This window comes from Carlito syrichta, unplaced genomic scaffold (assembly GCF_000164805.1).
Source record: "Carlito syrichta isolate Samal-C Ts95f unplaced genomic scaffold, Tarsius_syrichta-2.0.1 Scaffold301758, whole genome shotgun sequence".
NCBI lineage: Eukaryota > Metazoa > Chordata > Mammalia > Primates > Tarsiidae > Carlito > Carlito syrichta.
The window spans coordinates 265,251-282,386 of NW_007245854.1; the positions used below are offsets into that span (position 1 = coordinate 265,251).

Genomic DNA, 17,136 nt, shown 5'->3' on the forward strand with positions numbered 1-17,136 from the left:
ACTCAGACGAAGCACCAGGTGCTCAGCTAGGTGCAGAAGGAAGGCTGGGCATGGGAAGGTATAGAACACACTTCTGGAAGCACCAGCAGGAGGCTCTCTCCAGTCACCACCCTCACTGGTGGCTCAGGTCCTTTGTGGGATTCGAAGGCCAGGGACTTGTCTTCTAATTAGCACTGCCAAGGTGTCACCAGCCTGGCTCAGGTAGCCAGCTATGTGCAAAGACATTTTTGCCTCCTTTGTTCATATGAGATGAATCTGAATCCTTGTCTGTGTGCTAGGATCTGTCCATCAGTCATGGGCCCCTCTGCAATGCTGTGCAGATTTCATCCTTTGAAGTCATGCAATTTGGAAACCTCACACTTCTGCCTCCCTTTCCACCTAACAGTACCATAGGGTTTAAGCCCTTCAAGACTAAGGTTCTTGTCTCACCCACGGCTATTCTCCCAGAGGCTCTAGTACAGAGCTGAGAACCGAATGAGCAACGTTTTCTATCTCAGTCGACAGATCTGTTTCCTCCCATCGAAGTATATTATAACAAACATCATAGGCAATTTACCAGCGAACCCCCACCCAAGGTCTGAGAAGAAGTAGATGGGGGAGTAAAAATGCAGAATATCACCCAGAAAGATACACAAATGGCAAATATGCATATAGAAATACATCCAACCTCATTAGCCATCAGGAAGACACAAATTAAAGCTATATTGAGATATCACTATACATCTACTAGGATGGCTAAAATTTAGAAGAAAAAAAATAGTGACACCAGAGCATGTTAGTGAAGACACAGAGAAACGGGTTGTTCCCACATTTGCTGACTGGAATGTAACACGGTATAGCCTCTCTGGAAAACAATATGACAGCTTCTCATAAAACTGAGCAGACAATTACCACACAACCCACCAAGTGCACTCCCAGCCACTTATCCCAGAGAGATGAAAAACCTGTATGTGAATGTTCATGGTAGTTTGACTGCAAATTGCAAAAACTTGAAACAGTTCAGGAGTCCTTCAACTGGTTAATGATGGTACATCCATGCCACATGATTCAGTAATAAGAAGTAGTAATAACCTACTGATACGCTGCAGCAATCTGGGCAAATCTCCAGGGAATTACATGAGTGGTAACAGGTCAGTCCCAAAAGGTGATATACTGTATGACTCCACTTAGGTAATATTTTTGAAATGATAACATTTTTGAAATGAAGAACAGGGAGCAGATTAGTGCTGGGGGCAAAAGGCAGAGGGGTCTGGTTTTAAAAGGCAGCACGAAAAATCCCTGTGGTGACAAAACTATTCTGTATCTTGACTGTGGTGGTAGATATGTAAACCTACACCCAAATACACAAACACACACACACACACACACACACACACACACACACACACACACATGCATACACACACACACAAGTTCAGGTAAAAAGGGGGAAATCTGAATACGCTCAGTAAATTAAATCCATATCCACATCCTGGTTGTGATATTACACTGTAGTTTTGCAAGAAGTTACCACTGGGGGAAATTGGGTAAAGGGTATTTGGGATTTTTATTTTTATTACGGCATGTGAATCTATAGTTATCTCAAAAATTTTAATTAAAAAACGTAAAGTAAAATTACAGTGAGGCAATCCGAGGTTTGCTGAAAACGAAATAAAATTTCTAAGACCTTGAGGTGCTAATTAGATAGACGGCAGAGGGACCATGCTAACAGGAGTCTATGTCTGGGGTTTGTTTTAAAGTAATGTAGAAGGAAGTGGGTGAGAGGACTGATGGGTAGGACTGGTCAAGGGGTGACGATTATTGGGGCTGCTTGATGAGTCCCTGTGTGTTCATGACATGACACTGTTCTATCTACTTTGGGGAATATTTTTAATTCTCCAAAATAAAAGAAAAATTAACGCGAAAAAAGTTTCTGATTCCATGTTACAGTTGACAGAGTTGGAGAGCTCCAGTTGTGTGAGAAACTGGAGTCATTCCACCTGGCCCCACAAGCTCCTATTGTGATACCAGCAAGGCCCTTCCGGGTGGTCATTTATTCAATGCCACCAAAGTACATGGGTCTCCTGGTTTCACTTTCTACGGTTTCGGTTACCACAGTCAACAATGGTCTGAAAATATTAAACAAAAAATTCCAGAAATAAACAATTCATAAATTTTAAAGTGTGTGCCATTTTGGGATGTGAATTGACCCTATGTCCAGAGTATCCATACCGGGCACATGACCAGCCCATGGGTCACTGAGCGGCCACCACCTCAGTTACCAGGTGGACTATGTGGTGTCACAGTGCCAGTGCTCAAGTCACCCTTGTTTTACTTACTAATGACCCCAGGCACAAGAGCAGCAATGCTGGTGATTAAGACATGTCTGAGAGAAGCTGTTACTCTCCCACTGTGCTAATTTATACATTGAGCTTTATACAGGTGTGTGTATGTGCAGGAAAAACACAGCACACAGAGGGTTCGGTACTACCTGCAGCTTCAGGTGGGGGTCTTGGGACAAGGGGGGTGCCTGTGTTAGCGGCACAGGGCCTGCAGCTCCTGTCAGCCTGCATTGCCATTGCTCCCTGGATGTGGCTGCCATGATAGAGCTCTCACAATACCTACTTTACACTGACATTCTGAACACTGTGATATTAATATCAACATGTTCCATTAGTTTGTTAATGTTTTTATTACTTTTTTTTATTATGTGATTTTTAAAGCATTTGGGTATACAGTTGGCTCTAGGTTTCCACAGGGCATTGGTTCCACTAGTGCTCGAGTACTGAGATAAAATGGTTAGTATTAGCCGGGCTCAGTGGCTCAGCCTGTAATCCCAGCACTTTGGGAGGCTGAGGTGAGTGGATTGCATGAGCCCGCGGGTTCGAGACCCGCCTGGGCAACTTGGCGAGACCTCATCTTTACAATATATCAAAAAATTAGCCGGGCATGGTAGCGCGCGCCTGTAGTTCCGGCTACTCGGAAGGCTGAGGTGGAAGGATCGCCGGAGCCCAGCAGGTCGAGGCTGCGGTGGCCGGGAGTGGCCGCTGCACTCCAGTCTGGGTGACAGAGTGAGACTCTGACTCAAAAAAAAAAAAAAAAAAAAAATGGTTAGTATTTCATATGATCTATATTTTAAGTCATTCTAGATTACTTATAATACCTGATACAGTGTAAACAATTGTTTAGAGAACAATGACAAGAAAAAAGTGGGCACGTATCAGTGTAGATGCAGCCACTACAGCCACTGACTACATCTTTGATCCCTGTTGTTTTGATCCATGGATGTGGGGCCCATGGACATGGAGGCCCAACTGTGTTTAATTTGATATTAAGAGTTATTGAACAAAGAAGTCACACAAATTTATTTTTCGCAAAATGTTGCTATTTCATGAAGATACCTGTGTTTAGAAAATTACGTTCATTCAATGAGCTAAAGGATTAAATGGTTTGCATTAATTATAGAAATGTTGATTTTATTGAATTCAATTAACAATAAGTTGACAATGATCTCTCATTTAGAAGATCTGATACGAATTAAGCTTTACAACTAAATCCCATTAAATAGGGATCATGCTGAAGACACTTCACAGATATTTTATTGAAAGCAAACCCAAATAGTGTACTGGGCTTTAGAAGTGAGATCCATATCTCCATCTAGCCTACAGGGAAAAGTAATTGAAGGGAGAAGGATTTTTCTTCTATCGCTAATAATCTCTATTACTATTACTGAGCAAACATAAGTAATTAGCTTTATTCATGGTATCCCTTGAGGAAAAGAGTCGATTTGTTTATCTTCTACCAGTCAGATCTTTGGTTCAAATGGAATATTACTGGGAAGAATCACAGCCAATGAGCCAGAGGGACCAAGGGCAGTGTGGGTCTGAGGCAGTCCTCATCCATGTCTGTGAGTGGACACATGGACCATCCAAGCACAAGGGAGGGAACAGGCCATGGCACAAACTCCCCTTGTTCGGACCTTCCCATGCCAATAGCCATTTAATATCTTCAGAAGTGATAAAGACTGATGGAGCCTTTCAATAAACCACTGAACACCAGTCCTTACAAAAGAGAAATTTTAATCATGAAGACATTTAAAGTAAGTCGTAAAAACAACCTGTGAGACTTTGCTTATCCAGCGCCCTTTGAATGTCATGGCTCACATGTCACCATAGGGTCTTCTTTTACTATGTTAATTCCTGGCATGACCCTTTTCCATGACCCCTCTGGCTTGTGAGTGAGTGACTGCTGTAGGAGCCTCTGCCAGCCACACCATTCTTTCAGCAATGGTGAATGCTGTTTTGGGCTCACTGGAGAGAGTACGGCATGTGTGATGGCATCCAAGGCCACCTAAGACAATGAGTGTATCATGAGATGACTCAAAGGGAGTATCTGAGTAAACCCCTTCCCAGCAATACTGTCACAACCACAACTGGTTCCGGTTGGGAAAAAAGTTGCCATCCTGGCCCTCCAGGCTACATGGCCCAGGTGGCCAGTGTGTACCTGGAGGGGTAGGTTGTCTCCTGTGGTGAGGTCTCTTCTGTTGGAGGGAGCTGTGTCTGGCATGTCCTGGATGCCTACTTCAACGTGTGCCTCTCAGCATGCTCCTCTCAAGACCACATCACAGAAGGCAAGACAGTGCGTGCCTGCTGGGGAGGGGTAGCTGTGACCGCTGGAACTGAGGGCGAGGCAAGCACAAGGCTTCCACTGGAGACACAGGCTCCACGGGAGAGAGGATACTCATGCCCAAGGCCACTAGCCTGGTATCGAGTCCCACCTCACAGCATGGCAGGAAAGCGCATTTCCTAGAAAGCCAAAAGGGCTCGGAGGGTCCCTTAGAGGCCAAGGCAGGCTCTACCCATCCCTTTTAAGATTCCTACGCATCTAAGAGGAAAAGGACATGCAGGATGAGGGATCCAGAACTCCTGGCAACATGACCAACTGAAGGCAGAGGGAAAACTTCTAGCCTGGTGTTGAATCTCAGCAATCCGCGAGTGTATCTCTCTCCAGAGTCACCCTCTGCATGCTACATGCACAAGGCCAGTGCCACCCTTGGGGTTTCTTGTTTCTTAGCCTATCAATGTGCATTTTGTTACATATTCCTCTGCTCCAAGAGGGCCCAAGGTCACCTGACCAGTAGGAAACTGAGCCAGGGTGAGCCCTGACCTCAGGCCCCAAGCCCAGGTTCTTCCTATTCTGCAAGGACATCAGGCTTTTGGGGGTGGAAAAGGTCCAGTGAGTTTTGTTTTGGTTTGAGTAACACTCAGCTGCTATCTCTCAAAGCCAATAAATCGAGAGGCAGGTAAATGGTAGAAGGAGGTTTATTGCTGAATTAGAATCCAGGGAGCAGAGCCTGGCTTCTGGCCTTTCTAAAATGGGTCTGCTCTCCCTTCAGGTTTTACAGTCCACTTGTATAAGTTAACAGTTGTTTGTACCTGACTGGCAGAGCATTATATAGAACTTAAGTTACAGTTACACTTTGTCAATAATAGCATTTATGTTCCACATTTCCTGGTACCAGTTACCAGAGGTATCTCACAGCTTCCTATCAGTAACACCAGGCAGAAGTGCTCATCAAGTTTGCCATAGAGTAAAGGGAGTCAACAAGGTCTAAGACATCATTCATTACTACAAGTTGTTGTGAGTATGCAGAAGTTATACAAATCACAAGATTTATGATTACATTGATACTATATTATTAAAACCTATGACAACTAAGAAAAGGGAATAAGTAGGGATTCATTTCTCTCAGTTAATTGGGCACAGTCTGCAGGGAAGTTAAGGATTCTTTGAAGTTACTTACTGAGAGTACATAGGAGATAAGATGAAACACTCTTCTTTGTTAACCCTCAGGAATGTGGGTACATGCAGGCCTGCTCAAACACCCACCAGGCCCTTCTATAGGGGTTGTGGTAATATGCACAGATAACAGCAGGTCTCCATAAAAGGCATATTCTGGGACTCCGCCCCCACAATTCTGATACAGGAGTGTGAGCCTTAAGAATCCACCTTGTAAACAACATTCCTGCCAGGGCTTTATGTCTGCCCATGGACCACTCCGGGTAGTCTTGCCCCAAATCTGCCTGGAGGGTCTACTCTGCTATTCTTCATTTTTGTCATCAAGGCAGCTCGATTGCCAAGAGCCCTCATGCCACAGACCCACCTGCCAGCCCCACCACAACCTGTGTCTCGGGAGCCCTGCTGTCTCATCTGGCCTCTCAGGGGCCTGCTGCACCTCCAACAGCCTCAGACCTCAGCCTATCACCCACTCCCAATCTGCCCCCTCCTTCCTTCTCCTACCCAACACTCCTTCATTTCCTCCTTTTCCTTCGGATTCATTAATTCTTGCTAACGATGGCTATGAGTGACTTCATGTGTGACTCCTTATCAGATATTATTTTCAACGGCAGATCTGTGGCTGATAACCCTAATCAGAAGGAATCTCAATAGTGGCATTTGGGATGCAAAAAGGAGAACATTTTGCACCACCAACCCATAAGACCTGCCTTCCATGGCATCCTGTGCTTAACTCCAAAGCCAGAAAATCCCTCCTTGTCACCCTGCTATGGAGTACATTAGTTTCCACGAGGTTTACCCTTGCAGAAAATTAAGAGCCAGGAGTCATCACTTTTTATATAATATGAACAGATTTATTTATGTTCTCCATATTAGGCAATCCTAGTTATTCCAATTTTTCTTATATCTAGTTCCACAGATCTGCTAACTTCTTCCTCAAGGGCCAGCTAGTAAGTATTTTAGGCGTTATGGCCATATGGTCTCTGCAGCTGTAGCCTGAAAGCAGCCTGAAAGCAGCCACTGATGTAAACACGTGGACAATTCAACTCCAGTGAATTCTATTTACAAAACAAGCTGCAGCCCAGAGACCTATTTGCCTCTCCCGCAAATCCATTTTAAGACCTTCTTTAATTCCTTTCCTTTTTTTTCTTTTCTTCCTTTTTTTTTTTTTTTTTTTGGTGGGTCTCACTGTCATCCAGGCTGGAGAGCAATGGCACAACCTCCTGAGCTCAGGTGGTCCTCCCACTTCAGCTTCCCAAGTAGCTGGGACTACAGGCATGCACCATCACACCCAGTTAATACTTTTATTTTTTGTAGAGACGAAGTCTCGCTATGTTGCCCAAGCTGGTCTCGAACTCCTGGCCTCAAGTGATCCTCCTGTCTCAGCCTCCCAAAGTGCTGGGATTATAGGCATGAACCACTGCACGTAGCTCTTCTTTCATTTCATTGTATTATATTTTTATAAGCACTAAGCAGAATTTCATTAAAGGCCCTGTGTCTGCACTTGGTGAACTCTTCCCCCTCTTCCTTTTTTTCCTGTTCTGGAATGTTACATTAAATTTCCTGAGGGGATAAGAGATTCTGAGCCTTAAAAGAATGATAATAATTAAATACAATGAGCTGAAGTCTGGCTGGAGTCATTTTCTAAAGTAGAAATAGCACTGCCCTCATTTAAACAAGTGAGGTTTTTAAATGTCTTGATGAACAAATTGCAAATTCCTTCAGCATATAAATACATTTCTACACTCAAATCCTGACATGTGTCAGCTTCACTGTCGAAGAGCGAAATGACACAATGTAGATAACAGACCAGGAGGCGAACACCGCAGGAACTTCCGAGACCTGTGATGCCCAAAGCCTGGGCCTCTCGCAGTGCACACGCAGCCCCAAGTCCAGGAGCTGTGACATGTCTGAGTAAGCCCTGGGCTTTTTGCCTTCCTCCAGCTGCCTCTGGGTCCACAGATGCGAGGAGAGGCTTGTTTGCTTGCTTCACATCAGGGGAGCCCCTGACGATTTCCCCAGGCATCATGCTCGTGCTGGGACACTAGCACGGTCGTTGCTTTCCAACAAGACTATTCTGCAGCAATGACAACAAGTTCTCACCTGTCTATTGAGAGGCAAGGGCGCATTCAATCTCAGATAAAACACCCAGATTTAGAGAATCACACAATGGGCAAAAGCGAAAAACAGCATCGAAGTGGAGTTCATCGTGGGTTCAATTTCTGGCCATGCCATTCACAAGATGGGCAGATTATTTAACCCCTCCATGTCTCAGTTTCCCCACTTCTTAAATAAAGGTACATCCCCCTTTCTTTTCCTTTGTTTAATGTGATGAAACAAAAGACTGTGTAAAACTATCTGACACACAGCAGGTGTACTAATTGACTTGTTCATTCATCCATCCAACAACACTTACAGGGCACCATCCATGGTCCAGATCAAGGGTATAAAACCTTTACCTGACAGGATAGACAGGAAATACTTCAGGCCTTGTGCACACATGTCTCTGTCAAAACCACTCAGCTTTGTCACCTTAACTTTAAAGCAGCCTTGATAATATGTGAATTAATGAGTGTGGCTTTGTTCCAATAAAATATTATTTATGGACACTAAAATTTAAATTTCATACTATTTTTATGTCATGAAATATTATTATTTGATTCTCTTTTAACCATATACAAGTATAAAAACCATTCTTAGCCCGTGGGCTGCACAAAAACAGGCAGCTGGCCATCATTTGCTAACTCCAGTTCTAGACACAGTCCCCAGGCTTGGAGACAGAAGGGAAAACAGTGACAGATATCATCTCCTACTAGGAGGAGATATGCTAAACAAACAATCACACAAATAACTATCAATTACAATTTCAGCAAGTGCCAGAGAAAAAATGCACAGAGGCCCCAGGGTCTACACAACTGCACCTCATCTACAAATTTGTTATATAAGGTTAAGACCTTGTTTTCCATTTTTTCTAGTGTAGACCAGTGTAGTACTGACCATTCAATATCTAGTCATCTTTTACTACCACCTGCCCAGGTAGACATTTGGGAACTAGATTCTAGTCCCCTAGAATCTGCCACCCCATCCCCTGATCACCTGCGTTTCCCAATGAACTTGTGCACGGCCCACTGAAGTCTGCCACACTCTGCCCTGTCCATTGCATGTCCTTCTGCCCATCAGCATCTTGTGTTTGAAAAAACCTCAGCCTCATGCACAGTCATGTACATGCATGTGTCTGTGTGCCTTCTGCACGCATGGGGACAGCACACATAGACATAACACAATGTGCGTTTACTGAGTGTCTATTACATGCCAGGCAGGTGCCAGCACTGGAGATGTGCTGGTGAACAGACAGGCATGGTCTCTGCTGTCAAAGAGCTCAGAACCAGAGTGAGGGTAGGAGAAAAATAAGTCACCACGTGACAACCATGTGCCTGTAGTGCTGCGGGTGCCATAAGGTTGTAAGAAAGCAGCAGGCTGTGGAAATACATGTCCTCAGGACACAGCAGGTAGGATGTTTGCCCATCTCACTGACTGTGCTGTCCCAAGACCCTGAACAGCACCTGTCAACAGTCAGCGTTCAATCACCTGAGTGAAATAAGTAATGGGATGAGTAGAAACTACCTGTTGCTATTTCCATTCCATAAATTAGAGAGTCCTAAACTTCTCTGACTGTGACTCTAGGAGTCAAACATTTTTCACCCATCCCGATATGTGTGCATTTATCTTTTGACCAGCTCTGAAGATGCACTTCTGTATAATATACCATGCATATTATTAATTTCACTAAAATGAAACATTTAAAGGATAAAGCAGAGAAGGATATATTTTCAAGGCCATTACTTCAAAATTGGTGACCTGGATGCCCATGCCTGGGCTCCCCTAAACTTCCTGTCTGGGTTCCCACATGCTCCCTGCCCAGACTCCCCCATGCTCCCTGCCCAGACTCCTGCATGGTCCCTGCCCAGACTCCCCCACACTCCCTGCCCAGGTTCCCCGACACTCCCTCTCTGGGATTCCCCATGCTCCCTGCCTGGGCTCCCTCTCACTGGGCAAGACGCGTATTTTGCCCTGGGCCAGTAGGCAGAGTTGAATAAAGCTATAGAGATGTTCATCTTAAGGTACCTGAAAGCACCTCCCAATACCACACATGTGAACAGTGTGCACCTGCCACACGGTTCCTGGTTGTCCTGGGCTCCTGGTCCCAGAGTCAGAGCTGATCATGTTGGATGTCAGATGCCCAGAAACAAAACGCCCAAATCCCATGTGTGCCACAGTTCAGACTCCAAATCCCCACAGTCCAGATGACACACACCCCACAGTCCAGACCCTGCAAGTCCCCAGTGTGTACCCCACATGCCTCACAGTTTTGCCTTCATCTCCAACACCAGAACAGCAGCCCTAATCCAAAGCTAACTCTAAACTGACCTTTCAGAGAGGTCAGTTCCTTTTCTATGAAAAGAGCCTGCCCTCATCTGTATGTGCACAGACAGCCCTCGGTTCAAAGTGTGTGGATCCACTCAGTAAATAAAGCCTTGTAGAAAAAGTTTGACTTATTAATAGTGCAGATACTTTTTGCCAGTTATATTCTGATGAGTGGAAGTTGGTTGAATAAGCATTTCTGTGCAGTTTTGTTTTGTTACAAATCTTGATTGTGAATGGCATTCCAAAGGTCTGGCTTCAGCGCTTCCTGGGTTTTCTTCAATAGATGATTTTAATCTGTTGAGGAAAATCTACAGACCCCCACTGATGAGGAAAGTCTACAGACCCCCCTAGAGGAGTCCATCCCAGCTGTGCTGGGTAGGTCATGATATCCTGAATCATCCTTTCTCCTGTTGAAGAGGTCTGTCTCTATGCTCTGGGTGACTTTAGTGAGTGGGTCATCAATGATCACAACACATTGTCACTAGGAACAATACACACACAGATCGAGGGCATTGCTACTAACAGCAAGTATAAATCCACACCTCAAATAATCTCCTTAATTTCTGATTTGGAGAGTCTGTTCTGATTAGACTGCTGCTTTTACATTCTACCACTTGTTTGTTGTGGAGTTTCTTTGCAGGAAGTTTCTAGAGTCCTTAGTCTGACACTTGAGAGTTGTGTTAACTAGATTGGATGATATCATCCCAGTAAGCCAAGGTAAACTGCACAACACATGGATGGAATAAAAGGCACATTGCCCGCTCCTCCTGCCGCCTGGTCCCAGCTGCTCTCAGATGCCTGAGAAACCTCCATGATGCCTGGTCTCCTAACAGGTGAATGTAGGAGTGCAGCATAAACCACTTTCAAATACTGGTCATGCTTAATGAAAAAACAAAACAGAAATAGCAGTTCTGACATTATTTCCCATGTTGTTGGGGATACACTTGATACAGACTCCTCTAGGGCCCTGGACCCTGGGAGACAATCACAGAGAGGAAGAAGCTGACCTTGGACATTGCCTACATCTTGCTTCAAGACCCTCAGTACAGACTCTGTTGGGGAAGGAGAAGGAGAAGCTGATCTTGGACGTTGCCTACACCTTGCTCCAAGGCCCTGCTCTCCCCAGTCAGCACAGAGCCTGTAAGTCCCACCCCAACCTGATCTTCAAGGAAAGGGACTGATGAACTCACTGATACTAAATGTCACAGGCAAGATCGGGCGCATTCAGGGCTCAGCCTGTAATCCCGCGCTTTGGGAGGCCGAGGTGAGTGAATTGCCTGAGCCCGCGGGTTCGAGACCCGCCTGGGCAACTTGGTGAGACCTCATCTCTACAATAAATAAAAAAAATTAGCCGAGCATGGTAGCACGCTCCTGTAGTTCCAGTTACTTGGAAGGCTGAGACGGAAGGATCGCCGGAGCCCAGCAGGTCGAGGCTGCAGTGGCCGGAGCAGTCCCTGCACTCCAGTCTGGGAGACTGAGTGAGACTCCAACTTAAAAAAAAAAATAAATGTCACAGGCTAGGCACACTCATCCTCCCAGGACTCTTGGTTTTTAGACGCGTCCCTAAACATGGAAATCTCTGGGAGTGGCCAACCACATAGTTCTTGTCACAGAGACCACAGTCTGTGGGCAGTGACAGTGGCTTCCCTGGCCCCCTTTGGAACACACCCTATGGGGGACTGACTGCCATATTGAGGAAGGACCAGCCTTGCCAAAGGGGGTGAGGGGGAACGTGGACATCATCAGTGTCTCATGATCCCTCTCTGAGGTGACAGAAGTTACTCCTGGAAGGAGCTAAGTTTGACTTCAAATGCTGGCGCCCAGTCTCCCTGTTCCCAAACCTGGGCATTTGACCACTTTTTCTATTTGCAATGCTAATGATAAATCAACATTCCACAACAGTTTCCAATGAAGAAAATAAAAAAAGCTAAGGCTGGTAACACTGAATTAATGTATTCTCTGGGTTACTTACAACAGCAAAGAATTATTTGCATAGGAAGAAAATGCTAATTTTATTAAATTGCTATTAGACGGGACATTTAAACTAACTTGCAGCACTCTGCAACATTCTATGGAGTGACTTGATTTGTCAGTTCTAGCCTCTTTGGAATCATTTGCCTGCATAGCTACCACACTTGGAAAAAAAAACCAAATCCAGAACTGCCTTGCTTCCTACATGAATTGGGAAGCTGTCATTAAGAAGCATCTGCTACTTTACTGCGTTCATGTAAAAGCATTCTTGTGCCTCAGTAATAGGCCGGAGCAGATGTTTAGAGCACTGCACCCGCAGCAATACGCAGGTCGTAAAGCAGAGAGGCCGCTGCAGCCTCACTGATGATTTCATTTCTCTATCAATGAATTTCTCTTTTTTAATGGATTAAAAGTTGTGTCAAGAACCTCAACTTGTAGCACAAGCAATCCACTTGTAAGAAAGTGAACACAATATCACTTTCAGCACAAACACCGAAAGGTCAGACCCAGCTTCAACCCACGAGGAGTCTGAGAGCTGAGAAGATCCCACGCCCAGCCCTTCCACTCTGCCGCTCATCAGCCAGAGAATCTGCCATCAAGACCAATTTCTTTGTGTCAGTAAAGATCTTCAAGCCAGGACAATGTGCATTTTCTCTGAGAATGGAGGCAAGTAATTAAAATCATTATCAGTTAAAGATCTTAGCCAAGTTTTTTTTTTTTTAATTTAAGATTCAGGGGGTACACATGCATGTTTATTTCATGGATGTATTATGTAGTGGTGGGGATTGGGTCTCAGGTGGCCCATTCCCCAGATGGTGAACATTGTGCCTCATGGGTAGTTTCCTGGCCCTCTCCCCACCTCCCCCCTAATTGGGGACCCCAGTGTCTTTTTTTTTCCATCTTTGTGACCATTAGGTCCCATATGTGAGTGAGAACATGTGGTGTTTGGTTTCCTGTTTCTGAGTCAGTTCAGTTAGGATGAGGGACCGTGGGCTCATAGCCTGGGGTCAGGACCCAGCAGGAAGGTAGGTTGCATGTGTGATCAGGAGTAGTGGCAGCAACAAATTGGTAACACGGTCCTCTTACTCTAATAAAACACTCTAACTTCAACATAAAGAATTTTAAAACAGAAAAAAGTGGCTAACAACCACATGGAAGTCTGCAGAAAGGCTGTTCTTTAATCCAAGATCCAAGCTCTGTTGGGATCCATGGCTCAGTGTGGGTCACCCCAGAAGAAGAGGTGAGAGCAAGTAGCCTCTGTGGAAAGTGTTTCCAGGAGCACCAGTGAGGCGGGCAGGGAGGTAGGACAGGAGGGGAATGGGCCAATACAGGGCACACTGTTATCAGGTAACAATGGGCCCAGGCTCCTTCCTCCTGGGAGTCTCCAGGTGTTTGTGTGAGCACACTTCGGGGCTCTCCCACCTGGTGGAGAGAAGTGAGAGGGTGCTCCCACCTCATCCTGTCCCCGGGGAGAACTCCAATTCCTGGAGGTGCAAGATGGTCTCACATGTCAGGGCTGACCCTGAGAGCACAGGAATAGGATGCGTCAGGGAGCACAGGCGAGGCCAGAGATGATCACCACAACTAGGGCCACAACTCACAGCACTCCCAAATCCCTTATTCACAACTCTGAAACCCAAAAGGCTCTGAATATTAAAAAAAAATTATTTTCATAAGTTTGGCCCCAAACTCATTTGTTGACAAGTTCTTGCCTGAGGCTTTTTAGTAGTATTTATGTATACACATTGTAGGAATATTGTTTCACTAAGGAAAGATGAGTATATTTGAGGATGAGGAGCTGCCCACCACTAGCAAGAGTGAGACCCAACAGAGAATGTCATCTATAAACTTACATTACTTTCCTATAATCCCCCCAAATTCTGAACTCCAAAACATATCAGGGCCCAGGGAGTAGGGACATGTAGTTTTCTTGGTGACGTCTACCTTTCTGTTGAATATGTCTTGAGATCAAATAACATAGATGAAACCGATGGACCTCCTTGGACAAAAGGTGCCAAGGAGATTCTGAGCAGTCACCAGATCAGGAGATCTGGAGAGATGGAAGATGAGGCAGAGGGGATCCCTGGTGATGGCTTCCAGACATCTGAGTGTTTTTGACACCGAGATTCTCAGAGTCTTTTCTTTACCATGACCCATCATGATTAACAGTCTTAAAATTACTAGTTATGATATTTAAGCTCCACATCTTCAAAAACTCCCCTAAGAAAAATCACAACCCAACCCAAAGGTAAAGATTTTAAAGTGTGATAATCAATAAAGATCTCTGTTGTTTTTTTTTAAAAAAAGGTGGTCTCATGAAATTAACACATGCAGGATCTCCATGTCAGTCTCTCAAACTCAGATCCTTCAGAACCTAGTCACTGAGACCCATAATCACAAACATTTATTCATTCAATGAATATTCATTGAGGATAAAGTATACCTAAGACAGTGCACTGAGTAGATTTTAAAAAAAAACACACACCATGAAAAGTAAACCTTCCAATTGTTCATACAAGGTCAGTTGTGTAACTAGCTCAGGTAGTCAAGTCATATAAATCACCTCCACACATGACCATGCACCACAGCACACTGATCATGGCTGTGTGAGTCATACATGACCATGCACCACAGCACACTGATCATGGCTGTGTGTTCCTGGGATTCAAGACAAAGACCTCAGTTCTCACTAGAAAGTCTCCATTTAAAAGATGTCAGTAGCCTGAATAACGACTGATTCCAATGGGTAGACTTGAAGCCTAGCCTATTACAGGCACAAGTGACAATGGGACCTCTGGTGCAGGACACTGAACTTGTGGCCGAAACAGTCAGTCACCCTGCTTGTTGGAACAGCATTGTAGAGGAGAAGCCAATAGGACAGAACCATCAGTCTGAGGGCAGATCTAGAGAACCATGGTACAGATTTAAGTTACACTTGTCAGGCACTGAGACCACAGGATGAGGCATGAGGAGCGCAGCCTGACGTAAGACAGCCAGTGCTGGAGTCACTGCCTGCATCTGGAGCTTGATCTCACCACTATTGGGTGATGAAGTCACCAGCTCTCAGAGGCTGCTCCTCATCTGCTCAGTGGGGACAGCAGTGACGACACCTGGGTCACAGGGCTGCTGATGGGGCTACACAAGAAACCTGAGTAAACACACAGGGCTCTGCTTGTCATGTAAGAAAATCATCACAGTAGAGTATCATTAGTGTGGAAGAGTAACACGATTAGAGTTTTGCTTTAAAATAATAATCTGGAGATTAATTGAAGGACTAGTTGGAAATCAGAGAGAGAAGACATGGCGAGATCAGTTAGAACTACTTAAATAAAGTGACCCTAACGAGTGGTAATAAGACATTTCTAAACAATAGAACAAATGATTGGGAGCAGTACCGGGAAGGAGGGAGCCACTGAAGGATGTTCCAAGAAGACCATTCCTTCATCCAAAGCAAATCACTGCTGAATGTAAGGGTCACAGCGCACACCCGTCCACCAGGTGACACCACGGTTCTAAGCCTGACAACTGGGAAGAGGGTGCTGTCATGATGGTAAAAAGCACCTCGGGAGCAGAAGTATTTTGGAGATACTGATTTAAGGCTTAGAGATCCTACAGGGCACTGATTTTTTAGGTCAAAAGTCTAAGAGAAATGGGAACCATAGGCATGGCTTTCACAATAGTTAACTTGTGCTATATACATACTACAAACTATGCATGCCAATGTGATAAGCAAGCTTATAAGACAAGGCATTCTTATTTTATACAAACTGAGTCCTAAAGACCTTGGCAATACAACTTGCCTAGGGTCACAATTAGTAAGAAGTAGAGCCAGAATTCTGCCCATGTGTGTAACTTTAAAGTCTGGGTATATCTTGGATTTGAGCTCTCAGCATTAAAGGGCTAACTAGAACAAAATGAAATTGATGAAATTTCTAGTGGGGAAAGAAGACAAGGCCAAGGAATGATCCTGATGAATGCACTCCAGAAATGAGAGAAGGGAGCAGGCAGTGGGAAGAACATCATAGATGCAGAGGAAAAATAAAGAGATGAGACTGAAAGGATGTTTCTGTTGTTACAAGTGTATTTTAAGAGAAAAACTTCAAAAGCATATTGAAAGGAAATGCAAAATTATAAAAAGTGGTGTGAAATTGTGGTAAGAAGTGTAAAGATTAAGAATAGATAACCCTTAGGGAAGTCAGATACAAAAACAGAAAGACAACACCCAGGTAGCTTGAGGGGATATAACTGACAAAGTAGGAGCTTTTAAAAACACATATTCATCCATCTTACCTAAGGCAATCTACAAATTCAATGCAATACCCATTAAATTACCAACAACATTCTTCTCAGACCTAGAAAAAACAACACAGGAATTCATATGGAAACACAAACATCCAAGAATAGCCAGAACAATCCTCAGCAAAAAAAACAAAGCAGGTGGTATCACAATACCAGATTTCAAACTTTACTATAAAGCTACAATCATCAAAACAGCTTGGTATTGGTACAGGAGCAGGCATATAGATCAATGGAACAGAATTGAGATTCCAGAAGCAAAACCTCAATTTCTCAACCAACTCATCTTCGACAAAGCTCCCACCACCTACCAATGGGGAGAGGAGAACCTATTCAGTAAATGGTGTTGGGAAAACTGGTTGACCACATGCAGAAGATTGAAACAGGACCCTTATCTATCCCCATGCACAAAGGTTAACTCCAAATGGATCAGAGACCTAAATGTAAAACCTCAAACCATAAGAACCTTAGAAAAGGAAGGAAATACTCTCATGGAAATCGGAACTGGCATCCAAATTCCTGTACAAAACCCGAAACCCACAGGACTTAAGAGAGAAGATAGACAAATGGGACCTTATTAAACTGACAAGCTTCTGCAAAGCCAAAGAAACCATCAAGAGAGCAGGAAGACAGCCTACAGACTGGGAAAAAGTCTTTGCCAACTCTAGG

General features: G+C 44.5%; 1 protein-coding gene across 1 annotated transcript in view; it reads right to left on the bottom strand.

The window, feature by feature from the left end:
* ATG10 (autophagy related 10) overlaps positions 1-7,804 on the bottom strand; it is an 89,536-nt gene extending 81,732 nt beyond the window's left edge. Inside the window, exon 1 of the mRNA XM_008055165.2 lies at positions 7,520-7,804. Within this exon, the coding sequence (XP_008053356.1) occupies positions 7,520-7,804 (285 nt within the window). The remainder of the gene's footprint in view (positions 1-7,519) is intronic.
* Positions 7,805-17,136: the final 9,332 nt, after the last annotated feature.